The following is a 21,712-nucleotide window of genomic DNA, read 5'->3' as shown; positions in this document are numbered from 1 at the left end:
GCCACGTAGTATATTGCACAACCACGTAGTATATTGCACAGCCACGTAGTATATAGCACAGTCACGTAGTATATAGCACAGCCCACCTAGTATATAACACAGCCCACGGAGTGTATAACAGCCTACATAGCATATAACACAGCTCACGTAGTATATAACAGCCCACACACGCAGTATATAACACAGGCCACATAGTGTATAACACAGGCCACGTAGTGTATAACACAGGCCACATAGTGTATAACACAGGCCACGCAGTGAATAACACAGGCCACGTAGTGTATAACATAGGCCACGTAGTGTATAGCACAGACCACGTAGTACATTGCACAGCCCACATAGTAGATTGCATAGCCCACGCAGTATATAGCACAGCCCACGCAGTATATTGCACAGCCCACGCAGTATATTGCACAGCCTACGCAGTATATTGCACAGCCCACGCAGTATATTGCACAGCCCACGCAGTATATTGCACAGCCCACGCAGTATATTGCACAGCCCACGCAGTATATTGCACAGCCTACGCAGTACATTGCACAGCCAACGCAGTACATTGCACAGCCCAAGCAGTACATTGCACAGCCCACGCAGTACATTGCACAGCCCACGCAGTACATTGCACAGCCCACGAAGTACATTGCACAGCCCACGTAGTACATTGCACAGCCCACGTAGTACATTGCACAGCCCACGTAGTACATTGCACAGCCCACGTAGTACATTGCACAGCCCACGTAGTACATTGCACAGCCCACGTAGTACATTGCACAGCCCAAATACTACATTGCAAAGCCCACGTACTACATTGCACAGCCCACGTACTACATTGCACAGCCCACGCAGTATATTGCACAGCCCACGCAGTATATTGCACAGCCCACGCAGTATATTGCACAGCCCACGCAGTATATTGCACAGCCGACACAGTATATTGCACAACCCACGCAGTATACTGCACAGCCCACGCAGTATATTGCACAGCCAACACAGTATATTACACAGCCCACGTAGTATATTGCACAGCCCACGTAGTATATAGCAATGTGGGCATCATATCCCTGTTAAAAAAAGAATTAAAATAAAAAATAGTTATATACTCACCTTCCGTTGGCCCCTGCTTCGCATCGATGCTCCTCGTGCGCTCCGGTCTCAAGAGTGCATTGCGGTCTCGCGAGACCATACGTCATTATCTCGCGAGATCACAATGCATGGAGCGGTTACCGTCCCAGGGTTGGTATGAGCGCAGGACCTGTGATGACGTCGCGGTCACATGACCGTGACGTCATGGCAGGTCCTTCTCGCATAGCATCCTTGGCACCGGAACCAGCCGCTTGCACTGCCGAGGACAGTAGGCCACATCGGAGGAGAGGAGAATAACCTTTTTTTTATTATTATTTGTAACATTAGATCTTTTTACTATTGATGCTGCATACGCAGCATCAATAGTAAAACGTTGGTCACACAGGGTTAATAGCTGCGTTACCGGAGTGCGTTACACCGCGCTCCCGTAACGCTGGCATTAACCCTTTGTGAGGGCTGACAGGAGGGGAGTATGGAGGGGGCACTGACTGCGGGAAGGAAGGAGCGGCCATTTTGCCACCGGACTGTGCCCGTCGCTGATTGGTCGTGGCAATGGTCGTGGGCGTTTTGCCACAACCAATTAGCGACTTGGATTTCCATGACAGACAGAGGCCGCGACCAATGAATATCCGTGACAGACAGAAAGACAGACGGAAGTGACCCTTAGACAATTATATAGTAGATTATATAGGTGTTCCTTCTCAGGTACCATTTGAAATACATATAAAATATATTAAAATGGTGGCGCAAAGTGTCCCACGCTATAAACCGCCCCTGCTGCAATACCAACAAACTTCCACCAAAGGTTTGTCAGGGGTGTGCCCTAGCCCTAGCTGCACCTTGTACTCACTCATTCACCGGGGGATTCGGTCACGTGACATTCTACGTCACCCAGGTCCTGCGCACCGTTTGTTCTTACCGCCGCTACCACACGCGGCGTCGGCTCTGCAGGATCCCGTCTCCACCCGGAGACCAGTTGGAGGTGGCTAGCCGCCGGCCGGGGCAGCCACCCGCTTACAGCATCTTCATCAGACGGACATCTCTCTCGCAGAAGGAATGCTCATACTCAGCAGCCAGCAACGGAGGTAGGAACTAAGTGTTGCCATACAACATTTTTCTCTGTGAAGCAAACACACCGCCACTATATCGGCGTTGATTTGGACACTAGATCATTATTATTATTACTAGATGGCAGCCCGATTCTAAAGAATCGGGAGTCTAGAATCCATATATACTTGAAATTCGGCAGGAGCTTGAAGAGCAACGTCACTGGGCCCGCCTCCACGCAGTAGAAACTTGCTGTGAGGTAAAAATTCAAAAATCACACCAAAATGGCGGGCGGAGTGTGTCACAGTACGGCACGTTTCTGATTGGTCGCTCGCAGCAGGCGGCAACCAATCAGACACTGGACACTGTTGACGTCACTTATCTCCGGACATTAGCTCCGGACATTAGCTCCGGACAAAGCCACGGAAGTTGGCACAAATTGCAGGAAGTAGTATTCTAGGCAATTATATATAAGATTATTTTTATTCCTCTAAACTGGGGTATTTTGGCTCTATTAGATTTTATTTCTCCCTACTGTTGCCGCTATCTCTCCAGCGCATACCGATATATGCACTCTGTGCATATATTTATATATACCATTTGAAATACACCCAGGTATACTTGATCTTACTTAGGGCCATACATATAGTGTTTTAGACCCTTGCAGTATATTTTTGTGGGTTCCGTGTCATTGTTTCTATTATGTATATTTCAGTTTTGTGGCTATCTTGATTTTAATTGTTTTTATGTTAGTGGTTGTATTTTGTGCTCAATAAAATGTGTACAATTTTATATAGGTGTGCTTATTGTTGTGTAATGCTCTTTTATTTTGGTTGTACGTTAGTTTGTGTTTACGGATTTAGCACCACTTTCATTATTAGCTGTGCGTCCTTTGTATCATTAATAGCTGTGCGTCCTTTGTATGTTTCATAAGGGGTCTAATAAATCACACATTCTTTTAGATCAGTGTTTCTCAACTCCAGTCCTCAAGACCCACCAACAGACCATGTTTTCAGGATTTCCATAGGTGATGGAGTTAATGCTGAAGCAGGTGATGAAATAATCACCTGTGAAATACTAAGAGATCCTGAAAACTTGACCTGTTGGTGGGTCTTGAGGACCGGAGTTGAGAAACACTGTTTTAGATCATTTGGACAGCCATGTGAGTGTTTGCCGCTTACCTGGGAAAGACATAGCACTAGGATGCCAGCAAGTACAGACAATGGTCAATGTTCTACTGGAAACTTGGGTCCCTGCATTGAGGTGGGCTTACATTGACATGTATCCCCAACCTAAACATTTCTGCAGATCAGAACCCATTCATGACAAAAGTATTCCCTGATGGCAGTGGCCTCTTACAGAGGGATATTGCACTGTACCACACTACAAAAATGGTTCAGGGATGGTTTGAAAAATATGACAAAGTTATTGATGTTGACTTGGACCCCAAATTTCTCAGATCTCAATCTGATCTGTAGCATTCGCTTGAAAACAAGTCTGATCTATGAAGGGATTACCTTTCAACTTACAGGACATAAAAAATCTGCTACAAACATTTTTGAGCCAAATGCCAACTTTCAGAGGTCACCAGACTTTGCAATTCTAAATCGATATATACCTAAACATATGATACACACTTAATTTCTTGAAGAAGATATATATTTTATTATTTCATAACATCATCACATAATATTCTTAAACATAACAAGGAAAAGGCCACCACATGGCAATAAAAGTGCTGGAATCAACACGAGGGTATGAATAATTAAATACACATAATAGAGCTGGGCTGCGCTGTGCTGGTCCAACACCTGGGTATGTGTTTCTCCTGGCAAGTGATTATGTTCATGGCACTTTGTTTGCGCAAGGATCATATGTTGCACACTGGCACTTTTTATATTTAAATGGTTAACTTTTTTCCATACTGGCTAACATTATAATTAATTACTTTTGCTCCCAGTATTTGATCTTTTGATCACTATCACTGCTATTAAGTATTAATTTATAACATATGATTGTTTATTATGCACTGGGAATAATTGGATCTTAAGGGAATTTTTATTTTCTTAATCATTGCAGTAGCTATTTATTATAATAATTTGCTTGCACTACAAGATATCACAAAACAATTAATGAATATTGGACAGTGACATATATAATTTCTTAAATATCCTTTTATATTAATATCTAATAGTCACTGTTCCAATCTTACTTGCTATTTTTGATTTATTCTATGTAATCTATTATGTGTATTTAATTATTCATACCCTCGGGTTGATTCCAGCACTTTTATTGCCATGTGGTGGCCTTTTCCTTGTTATGTTTAAGAATATGATGTGATGATTTTATGAAATAATAAAATATATATCTTCTTCAAGAAATGAAGTGTGTATCATATGTTTAGGTATATAGTGATTGGTGGATACACGTCAATTTTGATTATATCTCTTGTATGATAATTCTAAATAGATATTTAAATGTATTTCTTATGGGACCTATAGTTGCTTAGAAAATTCATGTCTAAGCTTATATAATCCAGATATCAAACTGAGATGTCTTGGAACACTGGACTTGATGAGCCGGAACCGTAAAATGGTTAATTTAATATTAGGTTAGAAATTTTTCAAAGAGAGTTATACAGTTATTTTAATATGGGTTTTCAAACTAAATACACCGGTCTCATCAGTTCTAAAATTTTGGGTTACTAAAATATTCTGATCACTTTTTTTGCAAGAGAAGATGAACAAAAAAAATCATTAATTTTAATTTTATTATGGCATTCCTCATTTGGGTTTAATGATGAAGTGTTTTGCAGTAATACCGGATCTTTACGGAAAAAAAACGATAATCCTGAAGTCTAACCATTCTGCCAATCACTTGATGAACCAGTAAACAAACGCTTGTTTGTCGGGTGAAATGATCTTTTGTTTTGCCCAAAAGCTCATCATTCTTGAATTGTGCTGCCGAGAACAATGACAGGCTATAAGCAATGAACGATCTATTACAGAGTATTCAGTGCACATCTGTGTTAACGCACTATTAAACATTTTGCTAATCGGCAGTCGTTTAATAATGCAGGTTGTGCAGTGGAAATGCAGCTTTACTTATCCTGTGCAGGATCTAATAGGCCTTCTTACTTTGGCAGACCATGAGGCTAATGGTACACCTCAGGCATAGCCTGTGATCATCGCCGCCAGCAGGGCATCACTGCCCTTCCTGACGTATGGGGCCCGGCAAGCAGAGAGGGCCCGGACCAGGCCCCCTCTATTCTGCTCACAGGTCCTCAGCGGTACGATTTTGCCAGTTCAGTAACTTAACACACAGGCCAACAAGGAATGGGAGAACATATGGGGCCTGTCAGGCAGAAATGGGAGAACATATGGGGCCAGCCAGCCAGCCAGCCAAGAATGGGAGAACATATGGGGTCAGCCAGCCAGGAACATATGGGGCCAGCCAGGAATGAAACATGTGGGGTCCAGAATGGAGTGCATATGGTAGCAGGATGTGGATCATTATTACTGTAGGGGTTAACTAAGGGATATGATTACTGATGTATTTTATTTTTGGTGATACGATTTTAAGTGGGGGGGACGTCCTGTTACTGTGCAGTGCGAGACTGTCTTTTTCTTCATCTGGCGTAGTGTGGAAGTTGGGGAAAGATTTGGGGATATGCTGTAGCTAACGGTGTTATTTTCTGTAGAGACAAGTCTTGGCTATAAGAAGTGATCGCGGTCTGTGCTGGATAAAGAAAAATGAATATGAAGGACTTGAACTAGATATGTCAATGGCGAATCAGTGTGTTACCTGTACACTGACACTATCTACAGAGCTCCTGTGTATAATGTCACTGGTGATCCCTGTATTACCTGTAAACTGACACTTCACTGTATACTATATACAGAGCTCCTGAGTACTGTATAATAGCACTTATAGCAATATTAGAATAGTGGTTTTATTTTTATTAGTGATCAGTATTGTAGTATTCGGTTACTATGTGGTGGTGATATATGGTCTGGTCATGGTGTGGCAGTATTTGTCCCTTGTATGTGGTAATATTCGGTCACTATTTGGTAGTAATATATTTTCTGTTTCACAGAGCTCCTGTGTATAATGGCACTTTTGGTAATATTAGTATTGTTTTTTTTTTTAGTATTGATGAGTATTGTATTATACTGTCATTATGTGATAATATATGGTTTAGTCAAGGGGTGACAGTATTTGTTCCTTGTATGTGGTATTATTCGATCACTATGTGGTAATAACATGTGGTCAGGCAATGGTGTGATGGTATTTGTCTCTTGTTTATGGTATTATTGTTTATTTTAAAAAATGTATGTGACACATTCCTTTAAAGAAAATTAAATAAAAATATATCTAAAACAAGTATTGAACATTTTATCAAATGTTTAATAGGTCAGAGTCTACCTTGTCAAGTGACGGCTTAAAAAAATCTTTTGGCCAAAACAAAAACTGATGGCTATTCATGTCATGTGGTGTTTGATGGGAACTGCAAATCTGTGATTGATGAGGACGTGGTGCAGAAGTGGTGTTTTTCCAAGTGGATGGTGGGACTGTGAAAGGTTCAAGGGGTGGAGCCTGGATGGAGTCTCAATGGGGCCCAAAAATGTTGCCAGTCTTTGGCCCTGAAATTCCTGGTAACAGCCCTGCCTGTGATCATGCAGTTCTCCCTCTGTCAAATCCGTTACATGCACGGTCAATGTGTAACAGCAGTACACTGATATGGACAGGACAGGCACAGCTCTGGTGCCCACTCTGCTTCATACATGTACGTCATCATGCAGTAAGCAATCCATCATTAAGTACATATATGTTTTGGTATGGGCAGTGGTTAAAGTTTGGGTTAACCTATTACAATCTAAAAAAATCTCTAAATCTTCAGCATAGCGAGTGTGAGCGAGCTGAATGTGAGCTGAGCGTAAGTGTGAACGGCGGTAAGTGTGACTTGTGATTCAGTGACTTTGGAGTCAGGGAGTTCCCAAGGGAGGAATTACTGAATTGCTGTCTGTTTTTTTATTAATACTTTGTATTTATTTTTTATTTTTTTTATTTAACTTTTCTGTCTGGTGCAATCCCCATTAGGAAATGTGCTCCACTATTGTTAATGCCATCCAGTGCGCGTCTTGCCACATGTACGCAATCCTTGAGCAGCCGATCGAGGGTGCATACTGCTGTGCGAGATGTGAGCATGTTGTGCATTTGGAAACCCAGATTCTGAATCTAAATGTGCAGCTGGCAACACTGAGATCCATAGACAATAAGGAGAGGAGTCTTCTGCTCACGGAGCAGACGCTCAATGGGATAGATGAGGTGGGGGATGGTGGGATGGAGATGCAGGACGATGAAGTAGCAAGCTGGGTGACAGTTAGGAAGCGGGGTAGAGGGAAGAGTGCCAGGGAGGCTAGTCCTGATCTGCAACACCCCAATAAGTTTGCTAAGTTGGCAGATGAGGGGGGTGACAGTACAGGGGTAGCACTGCTGCAGCCAGGCATGTCCTCTGAAAGCCGGAGGAGTGACTGCTCCAGTAAGGAGGGAAATAGGAGAGCAGGGCAGGCCAGAAAGGTGCTGGTAGTGGGCGACTCAATTATTAGGGGACCAGATAGGGCAATCTGTCACAAAAACAGGGATTGTCGAACGGTGTGCTGCCTACCTGGCGCTCGAGTCCGACACATCGCTGATCGGGTGGACAGATTACTGGGAGGGGCTGGTGAGGACCCAGCGGTCATGGTGCACATTGGCAGAAATGACAAAGTTAGAGGTAGGTGGAAGGTCCTTAAAGATGATTTCAGGGAATTAGGCCGCAAGCTGAAAGCAAGGACCTCCAACGTGGTATTTTCCGAAATACTGCCTGTACCACGTGCCACGCCAGAGAGGCAACGGGAGATTAGGGAGGTTAATAAGTGGCTCAAGAATTGGTGTAGGAAGGATGGGTTTGGGTTCCTGCAGAACTGGGCCGACTTCTCAGTTGGCTACAGGCTCTACGCTAGGGACGGCTGCATCTCAATGGGGAAGGTGCAGCTGTGCTTGGGGAGAAAATGGCTAGAAGGTTGGAGGAGTGTTTAAACTAGGAATTGGGGGGGAGGGTATTCATTTTATAGGAGGGGAAGATAGTGCAGATAGAGACCTGGGCACAAATAAGGAAGTTGGGGGTGGCAGTGGCATGGGGGGTGGGGTTAGAACAGTTAATAATTTAAGAAATAGAGGTACAGACAGGAACATCAAGTGCATGTATACTAATGCCAGAAGCCTCGCCAACAAAATGGACGAATTAGAACTAATGTTGTTGGAGCATAATTATGACATGGTGGGGGATATCTGAAACATGGCTGGATGAGAGCCATGACTGGGCTGTTAACTTGCAGGGCTATAGCTTGTTCAGAAATGACCGTACAGATAAGCGAGGGGGTGGGGTGTGTCTATATGTAAAATCGTCCTTAAAACCCATCCTGCGTGATAATATAGGTGAATTTAATGAAAATGTAGAATCCCTGCGGGTGAAGATAAGGGGAGGGGGAAAAAATAATAAATTACTGATAGGGGTTTGTTATAAATCTCCAAAAATAATGGAATCAATGGAGAATATCCTCGTAAAGCAAATAGATGAAGCTGCGACTCAAGGAGAAGTCATTATTATGGGGGACTTCAACTACCCTGAAATAGATTGGGGAACAGAAACCTGCAGTTCCAGCAAAGGTAGTTGGTTTTTGACAACTATGAGAGACAATTACCTTTCACAACTGGTTCAGGACCCAACAAGAAGGGGGGCACTGCTAGACCTAATATTAACCAACAGGCCAGACTGCATATCAAATATAAGGGTTGGGGGTCACTTGGGAAATAGCGATCACAAAATAATAAGTTTTCATGTATCCTTTAAAAAGATGTGTAACAGAGGGGTTACAAGGACACTAAACTTCAGGAGGGCAAATTTCTAATGGATGAGAGAGGATCTTGGTGCAATTCACTGGGACAATAACCTGAGACACAAAAATACACAAAGAAAATGGGAGACATTTATTAGCATCCTGGATAGGACCTGTGCACAGTATATACCGTATGGGAATAAACATACTAGAAATAAGAGGAAACCAATATGGCTAAATAGAGCTGTAAGGGGCGCAATAAGTGACAAAAATAAAGCATTTAGAGAATTAAAGGAAGTAGGTAGTGAGGAGGCATTAAATAAATACAAAAAATTAAATAAATTCTGTAAAGAGCAAATCAAGGCAGCAAAGATTGAGACAGAGAGACTCATTGGCAGAGAGAGTAAAAATAATCCTAAAATATTCTTTAACTACATAAATAGTAAGAAACTAAAAAATGATAGTGTTGGCCCCCTTAAAAATAGTCTGGGTGAAATGGTGGATGAGGAAAAAGCCAATATTGCTAAATGACTTTTTTTCATCAGTATTTACACAAGAAAATCCCATGGAAGACAAAATGACTAGTGATAAAAATTCCCAATTAAATGTCACCTGCTTAACCCAGCAGGAAGTGCGGCGGCGTCTAAAAATCACTAAAATTGACAAGTCTCCGGGTCCGGATGGGATACACCCTCGAGTACTGCAGGAATTAAGTACAGTCATTGACAGACCATTATTTTTAATCTTTAAAGACTCCATAATAACAGGGTCTGTACCACAGGACTCGCGTATAGCAAATGTGGTGCCAATATTCAAAAAGGGGACAAAAACTGAACTCGGAAATTATAGGCCACTAAGCTTCACCTCTACTGTGGGTAAAATCCTGGAGGGCATTCTAAGGGATGCTATACTGGAGTATCTGAAGAGGAATAACCTCATGACTAGTGTTGAGCATTCCGATACCGCAAGTATCGGGTATCGGCCGATACTTGCGGTATCGGAATTCCGATACCGAGATCCGATACTTTTGTGGTATCGGGTATCGGCATCGGATCCATAGGGATGTGTAAAATAAAGAATTAAAATAAAAAATATTGATATATTCACCTCTCCGGCGGCCCCTGGACATCACGCTGGTAACCGGCAGGCTTCTTTGTTTAAAATGAGCGTGTTTAGGACCTGCGAATGACGTCCCGGCTTCTGATTGGTCGCGTGCCGCCCATGTGACCGCCACGCGACCAATCAGAAGCCGTGATGTCATTCGCAGGTCCTCAATTCCTAGAATTAGGAGTTTAGTGAATGAGAATGACGTCGCGGCTTCTGATTGGTCGCGTGCCGCTCATGTGACCGCCACGCGACCAATCAGAAGCCGCGACGTCATTCTCATTCACTAAACTCCTAATGCTAGGAATTGAGGACCTGCGAATGACGTCACGGCTTCTGATTGGTCGCGTGGCGGTCACATGGAGGGCACGCGACCAATCAGAAGCCGGGACGTCATTCCTCAGGTCCTAAACGCGCGCATTTTAAACAAAGAAGCCTGCCGGTTACCAGCGTGATGTCCAGGGGCCGCCGGACAGGTGAATATATCAATATTTTTTATTTTAATTCTTTATTTTACGCATTAATATGGATCCCAGGGCCTGAAGGAGAGTTTCCTCTCCTTCAGACCCTGGGAACCATCAGCATACCTTCCGATACTTGGTGTCCCATTGACTTGTATTGGTATCGGATATCGGTATCGGCGATATCCGATATTTTTCGGGTATTGGCCGATACTATCCGATACCGATACTTTCAAGTATCGGACGGTATCGCTCAACACTACTCATGACCCAGTATCAGCACGGGTTTACTAGGGACCGTTCATGTCAGACTAATTTGATCAGTTTATATGAAGAGGTAAGTTCCGGATTGGACCAAGGGAACCAGTGGATGTAGTGTATATGGACTGTTCAAAAGCTTTTGATACGGTGCCACAGAAAAGGTTGATACATAAAATGAGAATAATGGGGATAGGGGAAAATAAGTGTAAGTGGGTTGAGAGCTGGCTCAGGGATAGGAAACAAAGGGTGGTTATTAATGGAGCACACTCTGACTGGGTAGCGGTTAGCAGTGGGGTACCACAGGGGTCAGTATTGGGCCCTCTTCTTTTTAACATATTTATTAATGACATTGTAGGGGGCATTCAAAGTAGAATTTCAATATTTGCAGATGACACTAAACTCTGCAGGGTAATCAATACAGGGGAGGACAATTTTATATTACAGGATGATTTCTGTAAACTAGAAGCTTGGGCTGATAAATGGCAAATGAGCTTTAATGGGGATAAATGTAAGGTCATGCACTTGGGTAGAAGTAATAAGATATATAATTATGTGCTTAATTCTAAAACTCTGGGCAAAACCGTCAATGAAAAAGACCTGGGTGTATGGGTGGATGACAAACTCATGTTCAGTGGCCAGTGTCAGGCAGCTGCTACAAAGGCAAATAAAATAATGGGATGCATTAAAAGAGGCATAGGTGCTCATGAGGAGAACATAATTTTACCTCTATACAAGTCACTAGCTCGACCACACTTAGAATACTGTGCACAGTTCTGGTCTCCGATGTATAAGAAAGACATAGCTGAACTGGAGCGGGTGCAGAGAAGAGCGACCAAGGTTATTAGAGGACTGGGGGGTCTGCAATACCAAGATAGGTTATTACACTTGGGGCTATTTAGTTTGGAAAAACGAAGACTAAGGGGTGATCTTATTTTAATGTATAAATATATGAGGGGACAGTACAAAGACCTTTCTGATGATCTTTTTAATCATAGACCTGAAACAGGGACAAGGGGGCATCCTCTGCGTTTGGAGGAAAAAAGGTTTAAGCATAATAATAGACGCGGATTCTTTACTGTAAGAGCAGTGAGACTATGGAACTCTCTGCCGTATGATGTTGTAATGAGTGATTCATTACTTAAATTTAAGAGGGGACTGGATACCTTTCTGGAAAAGTATAATGTTACAGGGTATATACACTAGATTCCTTGATATGGCGTTGATCCAGGGAACTAGTCTGATTGCCGTATGTGGAGTAAGGAATTTTTTTTTCCCCAATGTGGAGCTTACTCTTTGCCACATGGGGTTTTTTTTGCCTTCCTCTGGATCAACATGTTAGGGCATGTTAGGTTAGGCTATGGGTTGAACTAGATGGACTTATAGTCTTCCTTCAACCATAATAACTATGTAACAATAATTTCAACTTTTCATCCTGTCCTTCAAATTTACCCTAATTAAATTCCTTAGACATTTAACGATTTTTGTAGCTTGTCTTTGGAACCATACTACTATTAATGTGCCTCCGTTTTTGATCTTGGATATTTTAAAATATTACATAATTTATCTTCACACACACCTAATTGTTAAACTTGTAAAAGGCGAACACAAATTATGCAAAACATTGGTAGCCAAGGTCTGATAAAATATGTTGTACCACCACTTTACTACAGCACCAATGATTAGTAGATGAGAACATAAGACAGCGAGTACTGACACCACTGATCTAACATTATCCAACCTATGAACAGGTAATGAGCACTAAATGACAATATTCTTCAGGATTGGGAATATATCTCGCATTAGTAATATTCAACAACTTGAAGTCCATTTTCTGCCAAATATAATTAATTAGCCCAGTGAATAAGTGCCAGGACCTGGTTACATATCAGCACCTGCTGATACCATCGCAAGTTTACCTGGGGTATGCAGTCCGTATATGCAAACATGGATTTACATCGATCATCCATACTTATATGATAAAGAATGCACATAACAATTTGCTTGTAGCTTTCATTTTCTGAAATTTAAAAGGAAATTGGTGCTTGAGAAAAAAAAATCAAAAATACATATACAACATCAACCTGTTATGACAAGTGAAAAAATGATAACTTCTGTGAATCCTATTCTGGTAATTCAGACAGACAAATGTTCTCTTTCCTTGATTGTTATCATGGTAGATAGAAAACCCATATTTGATGGTATCAATGTCATTAAAGTTGTAGTATTTGTTTCACTAGTTTTGAAGACAGGACTCATAAAAGAGCTATTGGACGCATATGGCCAACACGGGCACTAGCAAGGAACCACTGACGAAGCCGACGCGAAACGCGCATTGGGGCTGCACCGAGTGGTTCTCCTGTCACTGCAATATGGGTAAGGGACATGTTTGATTGAGCTTATACTTTGGCTGATTAAATACGAATACAGGGGATCGGTTTCATGGATCTTTATGAATGATATACTAATTATGGTAAATAGCCTCTTGGAGTTCCCTTGTCCTACTGATTTATACAACACTTAGCACTTTATTTATAGACTATATAAAATTTCGTAGCAGTTTTCAATCAGGTTTACAGTACCATGTAAACCTATGGAAAACCAAATCCGCTGTACCCATGGTGCGGAAAATACCGTGCGGAAACGCTGCGTTGTATTTTCCGCAGCACGTCAATCTTGTGCGGATTCCGCAGCGTTTTACACCTGTTCCTTAATAGGAATCCGCAGGTGAAATCCGCACAAAAAAACACTGGAAATCCGCTGTAAATCCGCAGGTAAAATGCAGTGTTTTTTACCTGCAGATTTTTCAAAAATCGTGCGCAAAAATCTCACACGAATCCGCAACGTGGGCACTGTTGTGAATTCTGTGGTCGAGCTCCCTCCTGTGGTCATGAGTGGTACTTCGGCTGGTTCTGTCCATGGGCTTCCTCTGGTGGATGTGAGTGGGGCTGCGGCTTCGGAGTTTCCTTCCTCAGGTGACGAGGTTAAGTCGTTAGGTGCTGCTCTATTTAACGCCACCTAGTTCTTTGTTCCTTGCCTCCAGTCAATGTTCCAGTATTGGTCTTGCTCTCTCCTGGATCGTTCTTGTGGCCTGTCTTCCCTGCATAAGCTAAGTTCTGCTTGTGTTCCTTTTGTTTGCTATTTTTTCTGTCCAGCTTGCTATTTTGGTTTGTCTTGCTTGCTGGAAGCTGTGGGACGCAGAGGGAGCACCTCCGTACCGTTAGTCGGTGCGGAGGGTCTTTTTGCGCCCTCTGCGTGGTTGTTTGTAGGTTTTTGTGCTGACCGCAAAGCTATCTTTCCTATCCTCGGCCTATTCAGTAAGTCGGGCCTCACTTTGCTAAAATCTATTTCATCTCTGTGTTTGTATTTTCATCTTTACTCACAGTCATTATATGTGGGGGGTTGCCTTTTCCTTTGGGGAATTTCTCTGAGGCAAGGTAGGCTTATTTTTCTATCTTCAGGGCTAGCTAGTTTCTTAGGCTGTGCCGAGGTGCCTAGGTCTGGTCAGGAGCGCTCCACGGCTACTTCTAGTGTGGTGTGATAGGATTAGGGATTCCAGTCAGCAGAGTTCCCACGTCTCAGAGCTCGTCCTATGTTATTAGTAACTATCAGGTCATTTTGTGTGCTCTTAATCACCTGGTCCATTGTGGTTCTAAACCACCAGTTCATAACAGGGCACATAGCCTTAGGGTTAGGGTTGGAATTAGTGTTAGGGTTGGAATTAGGGCTAGGGTTGGAAATAGGGTTAAGATTAGGCTTGTGGTTAGGGTTATGGATAGGGTTAGGGGTGTGTTAGGGTTAGGGGTGTGTTGGGGTTAAAGTTGTGGTTAGGGTTGGGATTAGGGTTAGGGTTGGGATTAGGGTTACTGGTGTGTTGGGGTTAGGGTTGTGGTTAGGGGTGTGTTGGGGTTAGGGTTGTGATTAGGGTTATGGCTACAGTTGGGATAAGGGTTAGGGGTGTGTTGGGGTTAGTGTTGAAGTTAGAATTGAGGGGTTTCCACTGTTTAGGCACATCAGGGATCTCCAAACGCAACATGGCACCACCATTGATTCCAGCCAATCTTGCGTTCAAAAAGTCAAATGGTGCTCCCTCCCTTCCGAGCCCTTGACGTGCGCCCAAACAGTGGTTTACCCCCACATATGGGGTACCAGCGTACTCAGGACAAACTGGGCAACAACTATTGGGGTCCAATTTCTCCTGTTACCTTTGCGAAAATAAAAAATTGCTTGCTAAAACATAATTTTTGAGGAAAGAAAAATTATTTTTTATTTTCACGGCTCTGCGTTGTAAACTTCTGTTAAGCACTTGGGGGTTCAAAGTGCTCACCACATATCTAGATAAGTTCCTTGGGGGGTCTAGTTTCCAAAATGTGGTCAATTGTGGGGGGTTTCTACTGTTTAGGCACATCAGGGGCTCTGCAAACGCAACGTGACGCCCGCAGACCATTCCATCAAAATCTGCATTTCAAAAGTCACTACTTCCCTTCTGATCCCCGACGTGTGCCCAAACAGTGGTTCCCCACCCACATATGGGGCATCAGCGTACTCAGGACAAACTGGACAACAACTTTTGGGGTCCAATTTCTCCTGTTACTCTTGTGAAAATAAAAAATTGCAGGCTAAAAAATAATTTTTGAGGAAAGAAAAATGATTTTTTTATTTTCACGGCTCTGCGTTATAAACTTCTATGAAGCACTTGGGGGTTTAAAGTGGTCACCGCACATCTAGATTAGTTCCATGGGAGGTCTAATTTCCAAAATGGGGTCACATGTGGGGGAGCTCCACATGTGAGGTATCAGTGCACTCAGGAGAAATTGCCCAACAAATTTTAGGATCCATTTTATGTTGTTGCCCATGTGGAAATGAACAAATTGAGGCTAAATAACATTTTTTTGTGAAAAAAAAAGTACTTTTTCATTTTTTCGGATCAATTTGTGAAGCACCTGGAGGTTCAAAGTGTTCACTATGCATCTAGATAAGTTCTTTGGGGGGTCTAGTTTCGAAAATGGGGTCACATGTGGGGGCGCCCCAAAGTTGAGGCACACAGGGGCTCTCCAAACGCGACATGGTGTGCGCTAACGATTAGAGCTAATTTTTCATTCAAAAGTCAAATGGCGCTCCTTCCTTTCCGAGCCTTGCCGTGTGGACAAACAGTGGTTTGTGACCACATATGAGGTATTGGTGTACTCAAGAGAAATTGTCCAACACATTTTAGGATCCATTTTATCCTGTTGCCCATGTGAAAATGAAAAAATTGAGGCTAAAATAAATTTTTTGTGAAAAAAAAGTACTTTTTCATTTTTACGGATCAATTTGTGAAGCACCTGGGGGTTCAAAGTGCTCACTATGCATCTAGATAAGCTCCTTGGGGGTCTAGTTTCCAAAATGGGGTCACTTGTTGGGAAGCTCCAATGTTTAGGCACACAGGGGCTCTCCAAACGCGACATGGTGTCAGCTAAAGATTGGAGCCAATTTTTCATTGAAAAAAATCAAATGGCGCTCCTTCCCTTCAGAGCCCTGTTGTGCGCCCAGACAGTGGTTCCCCCCACATATGAGGTATCGGCGTACTCAGGACAAATTGTGCAATAACGTTTGAGGTCCAGTTTCTCTTTTTACCATTGGAAAATAAAAAAATTGTTGCTAAAACATCATTTTTTGTGACTAAAAAGTTAAATGTTCATTTTTTCCTTCCATGTTGCTTCTGCTGCTGTGAAGTACCTGAAGGGTTAATAAACTTCTTGAATGTGGTTTTGAGTACCTTGAGGGGGGCAGTTTTTAGAATGGTGTCACTTTTGGGTATTTTCAGCCATACAGATGCCTCAAACTGACTTCAAATGTGAGGTGGTCCCTACAAAAAATGGTTTTGTAAATTTCGTTGTAAAAATGAGAAATTGCTGTTCAAATTTTAACCCTTATAACTTCCTAGCAAAAAAAAAATTGTTTGTTTCCAAAGTTGTGCTGATGTAAAGTAGACATGTGGGAAATGTTATTTATTAACTATTTTGTGTCACATACCTCGCTGGTTTAACAGAATAATAATTCAAAATTTGAAAATTGCGAAATTTTCAAAATTTTAGCCAAATTTCAATTTTTTTCACAAATAAACGCAAAAATTATTGACCTAAATTTACCACTAATATGAAGCCCAATATGTCACGAAAAAACTATCTCAGAACCGCTACGATCCGTTGAAGCGTTCCCGAGTTATTACCTCATAAAGGGACACTGGTCAGAATTGCAAAAAACGACCAGGTCATTAAGGTCAAAATAGGCTGGGTCATGAAGGGGTTAAATTCACAAAAAAAAAAAAAAAAATACATTGTCTGTCATGCTGAGTCCTGGTGTGTCCTGGTGTATCTCTGTTTGAAAAATCATATTTCCACAAGTATACGTAGCATAGTTCTGTTAGCTAGCCTTGTTCAAAATTAGTTTTTTCTTAAATTCACCAAAAAAAACTAAAAATAATTTATACAGTCTCTCAGGCTGAGTCCTGGTGTATCTGTGTTTGAAAAATTGTATTTCCGCAGGCATACGTAGCATAGTTTTGTGTGAGAGCCTTGTGCTGCTCTTTTTTTGGTTTTAAATTCACCAAAAAGCAAAAAAAAAATGTAATACAGTCTGTTATGTCAGGATGAGGCCTAGTGTTTCTATGTTTGAAAAATCGTAGCTTTGCAGGCATACTGATCAGATATAATTTAGCTCCTAATAAAAACATTTGTGTTGAGTTTTTGAAACAGTCCATTTAAAACGGCAAGGCTAGGGGCAAAGGACGGGGAAGTGAACTTGATGCTGATGGTGCATGCAGAGGATGAGGATGTGGCCAAGCTGAAAGTGGGCCAGCAAAGACCCACATCTTCTAGCTCGACCTTTATGTCCCAGTTTCTAGGGGACCGAAGCACACCACTATTGAAGCCAGAGCAGTGTGAAACGGTTGTTGGTTGGATAGCAGAGAATGCTTCCAGTCACTTAGCCACCACCACCACCACAATGTTTTCCACACGGTCAAGTCTGAGTAGCCGTGAGTATGGACCGGATATTCTTCACCCTGATTCTCCTTCCTCCCACCATGACGAGAGCCCTTAGACAACCGATCCCACACTTGGAAACTCCGAAGAGCTGTTCAGTTTGCCCATTCAAGATTCTGGACTCTCGGCCGGTCAACTTGAAGTGGGGCCAGATGAGTTCGCATGTAGCAATGCCCAAAGCTTTGACCAGCCACAATCACACGAAGGTGATGGTGGGAAAGTGTGGACGATGAGGAGACACAATTGCCAGAAAGTCAGGAGGAGCAGGGTGCGGATGTGGAAGACGAGGTGGTGGATGACATAGTGACTGATGCAACCTGGCAGGAGGACATGCAGAGCGAGGGCAGCAGGACACATGTTAGATCTTCCCGAGTCTGGTTATCTTTTAAAGACTCTGCCGATAACCCCAAACAGGTCATTTGCAGCACCTGCCATGCCTGCATCAGCAGGGGTAGCAAATCTACCAGCCTGACCACCACCAGCATGATCAGGAACATGGCAGCAAAACACCAGACTTTGTGGGCCGAACCCCAGACTCCAGAAACACTGTCTGCAGATGACACCACTGCTTCTTCCACTGTTTTACGTAGAAGCCAGTCCACAGTGCATGTGAAGATGCCTTTAGCCCTGCACCTGTTGTTGCCTACAGTCAAGCAGCACCATCATCAAGCCCATCCACGTCCTTGTCCCAGCACAACCTTCAGTTGTCTATACCCCAGTCATTGGAACGCAAGCGGAAATACCCAGCCAACGCCCCCACAGGCCACAGTCCTAAATTCTAACATTTCTCTTCTGATTGAGCTCGAAACGTTGCCTTTTAGGCTCATTCAGATGGAAGCTTTCCGCAACCTGATGGCGGCAGGCCATCCCAAGGTACTCGGTCCCCAGTCGCCACTATTTCTCCCGGTGTGCTGTTCCGGCATTACACCAGCATTTGTCTCATAACATTACCCGTGCCCTCAACAAAGCCATTACTGGGAAAGTCCACCTAACCACGAACCTGTGGAAAAGTGCTTGTGGCCAGGGATGGTACATCTCACTGACGGCACACTGGGATAACATAGTGAAAGCCAGGACCCTGTCGGACCTTGGGATGGAACACATCCTCCCCATGCTGAGGATTGCAGGCCCTACGCCAATCAAGGTTTCCCCCATAGTCTACAGCTCCTGCACCTCCTCCTCCTCTTCAGCCTCTATCTCTGAAATCAACACATCAGTCAGAAGCTGGAAGCACTGCAGCACTGCCTCAGTCAAGCGGCAACAGGCTGTGCTGAAGCTAATCTGCATGGGTGATAAACCGCACAATGCAGAAGAGTTGTGGATAGAGCTGAAAAAGCAGTCAGAGATTTGAATGACACCGCTGAACCTACAGCCAGGCATGATCGTGTGTGACAATGGCCAGAACCTGGTGGCGGCTTCTGAGGCAAAGTAAGCTCACACACGTACCTTGCTTGGCTATGTGCTTAACCTCGTAGTTGAACGTTTTCTGAAAAGCTACCTGGAGCTGCCGGACTTGCTAGTGAAAGTACGCCATCTGAGTCTGCCAGTCTAATACCGGGTTGTGTAACGTGAGCCATGGTAAACCGAGAACTACAGGCGACGGCAAACCCCCCAACACATAACAATCTATTGACTCAGAGTGCAACGCCCCTATTTGTAGGCTCACCCCACAGACGATCTGAGTGAAAGTCCCCTGGCTCAAGGGTGGAGAGTCAATAGCAATTATAGGTATGGGTCTAGACAACTCTTGAGTCTTAAGCCCATGTGCCTGAACAAACCCAGCATCAATTAAATTAAACCCTGCCCCAGAGTCCACAAAGGCAGAGATATTGAGCCTACTTTCACCAAGACGAATCTCGGCTGGTAGGAAAAATGGTGGTCTGCTGGGCAGGAGAATAATATAGAATTATAGGTTAGATGCTTTGTAGCACAGAAGAATGTTGGCGAAAATTACCTACACAGAAAATTACAATCATTGCATACCTGCAAATTAGCCATTTTACTGCAAATTAGCTATTCTCCTTAACCCCTTCATGACCCAGCCTATTTTGACCTTAATAACCTGGTCGTTTTTTGCAATTCTGACCAAGTGTCCCTTTATGAGGTAATAACTCAGAAACGCTTCAACGGATCCTAGCGGTTCTGAGATTGTTTTTTCGTGACATATTGGGCTTCATGTTCGTGGTAAATTTAGGTTGATAATTTTTGAGTTTTTGTGAAAAAAATGGAAATTTGGCGAAAATTTAGCAAATTTTGAGTTTTTATTCTGTTAAAGCAGAGAGTTGTGTGACACAAAATAGTTAATAAATAACATTTCCCACATGTCTACTTTACATCCGCACAATTTTGGAAACAATTTTTTTTTTTTGCTAGGAAGTTGTAAGAGTTAAAATTTGACCAGCGATTTCTAATTTTTACAACAAAATTTACTAAACCATTTTTTTTAGGGACCACCTCACATTTGAGGTCAGTTTGAGGGGTCTATATGGCTGAAAATATCCAAAAGTGACACCACTCTAAGGGTATGTGCACACGTTGCAGATTTTGCTGCAGATCCGCAGTGTTTCCACAGCTGCGGATCCGCAGCAGTTTCCCATGAGTTTACAGTACAATGTCAATTCTTTGTGCGGATTCCGCAGCAGTTTTCCATCTGCTCCAATAGAAAACCACAGATGTAAAACCGCAGCGGAATCCACAGTAGAATCCGCAATAAATCCGCATTAAAAACCGCAGCGGTTTTCCAATGCGGATTTAGCAAATCTGCTGCGGAAAAATCCGCAGTGGCCAATTCTACGTGTGCACATACCCTAAAAAGTGCGCCCCTCAAGGTGCACATTCAAGAAGTTTTTTTTAACCCTTCATGTGCTTCACAGCAGCAGAAGCAACATGGAAGGAAAAAATGAACATTTAACTTTTTAGTCACAAAAATGATCTTTTAGCAACAATTTTTTTATATTCCCAAGGTTAAAAAAAGAAACTGGACCCCGAAAGTTGTTGTACAATTTGTCCTGAGTACACCGATACCCCATATGTTCGGGGAACCACTGTTTGGGCACACGGCAAGGCTATTTGACTTTTTGAAAGAAAAATTAGCTCCAATCGTTAAGAGGACACCATGTCGCGTTTGGAGAGCCCATGTGTGCCTAAACATTGGAGCTCCCCCACAAGTGACCCCATTTTGGAAACTAGACCCCCCCAAGGAACATATCTAGATGCATAGTGAGCACTTTGATCCCCCAAATGCTTCAGAAATTGATCAGTAAAAATGAAAAAGTACTTTTTTTTCACAAATAATTTTTTTAGCCTCAATTTTTTCATTTTCACATGGGCAACAGGATAAATTGGATTTTAAAATTTGTTGGGCAATTTCTCCTGAGTACACAGATACCTCACATGTGGGGGTAAACCATTGTTTGGGGACACAGCAAGGCTCGGAAGGGAAGGAGCGCCAAATTGACTTTTTGAATAAAAAATTAGCTCCAATCGTTAGCGGACACCATGGAGAGCACCTGTGTGCCTAAACATTGGAGCTCCCCCACAAGTGAACCCATTTTGAAAACTAGACCTCCCAAGGAACTAATCTAGATGTGCGGTGAGTTCTTTGAACCCCATATGTGGGGGGGACCACTGTTTGGGCACACATCGGGGCTCGGAAGGGAAGTAGTGATGTTTTGGAATGTAGACTTTGATGGAATGGTCTGCGGGTGTCATATTTTGTTTGCAGTCCCCATGATGTGCTTAAACAGTAGAAACCCCGCACAAGTGACCCCATTTTGGAAACTGGACCTCCCAAGGAACTTATCTTATCACAAGGGTAACCTGAGAAATTGGACCCCAAAAGTTGTTGTTCAGT

General features: G+C 42.9%; 1 protein-coding gene across 2 annotated transcripts in view; it reads right to left on the bottom strand.

The window, feature by feature from the left end:
* Window positions 1–21,712, bottom strand: part of KIFAP3 (kinesin associated protein 3) — a 562,094-nt gene that overhangs the window by 242,419 nt on the left and 297,963 nt on the right. For both annotated transcript variants that reach the window (XM_069737137.1, XM_069737138.1), the window contains exon 11: window positions 12,754–12,854. In XM_069737137.1, the coding sequence (XP_069593238.1) occupies window positions 12,754–12,854 (101 nt within the window). The remainder of the gene's footprint in view (window positions 1–12,753; window positions 12,855–21,712) is intronic.

Source organism: Ranitomeya imitator, chromosome 8, assembly GCF_032444005.1.
Source record: "Ranitomeya imitator isolate aRanImi1 chromosome 8, aRanImi1.pri, whole genome shotgun sequence".
NCBI lineage: Eukaryota > Metazoa > Chordata > Amphibia > Anura > Dendrobatidae > Ranitomeya > Ranitomeya imitator.
The sequence above is the reverse complement of the archived record's forward strand: the minus strand, read 5'-3'. Positions and strand labels throughout refer to the sequence as shown.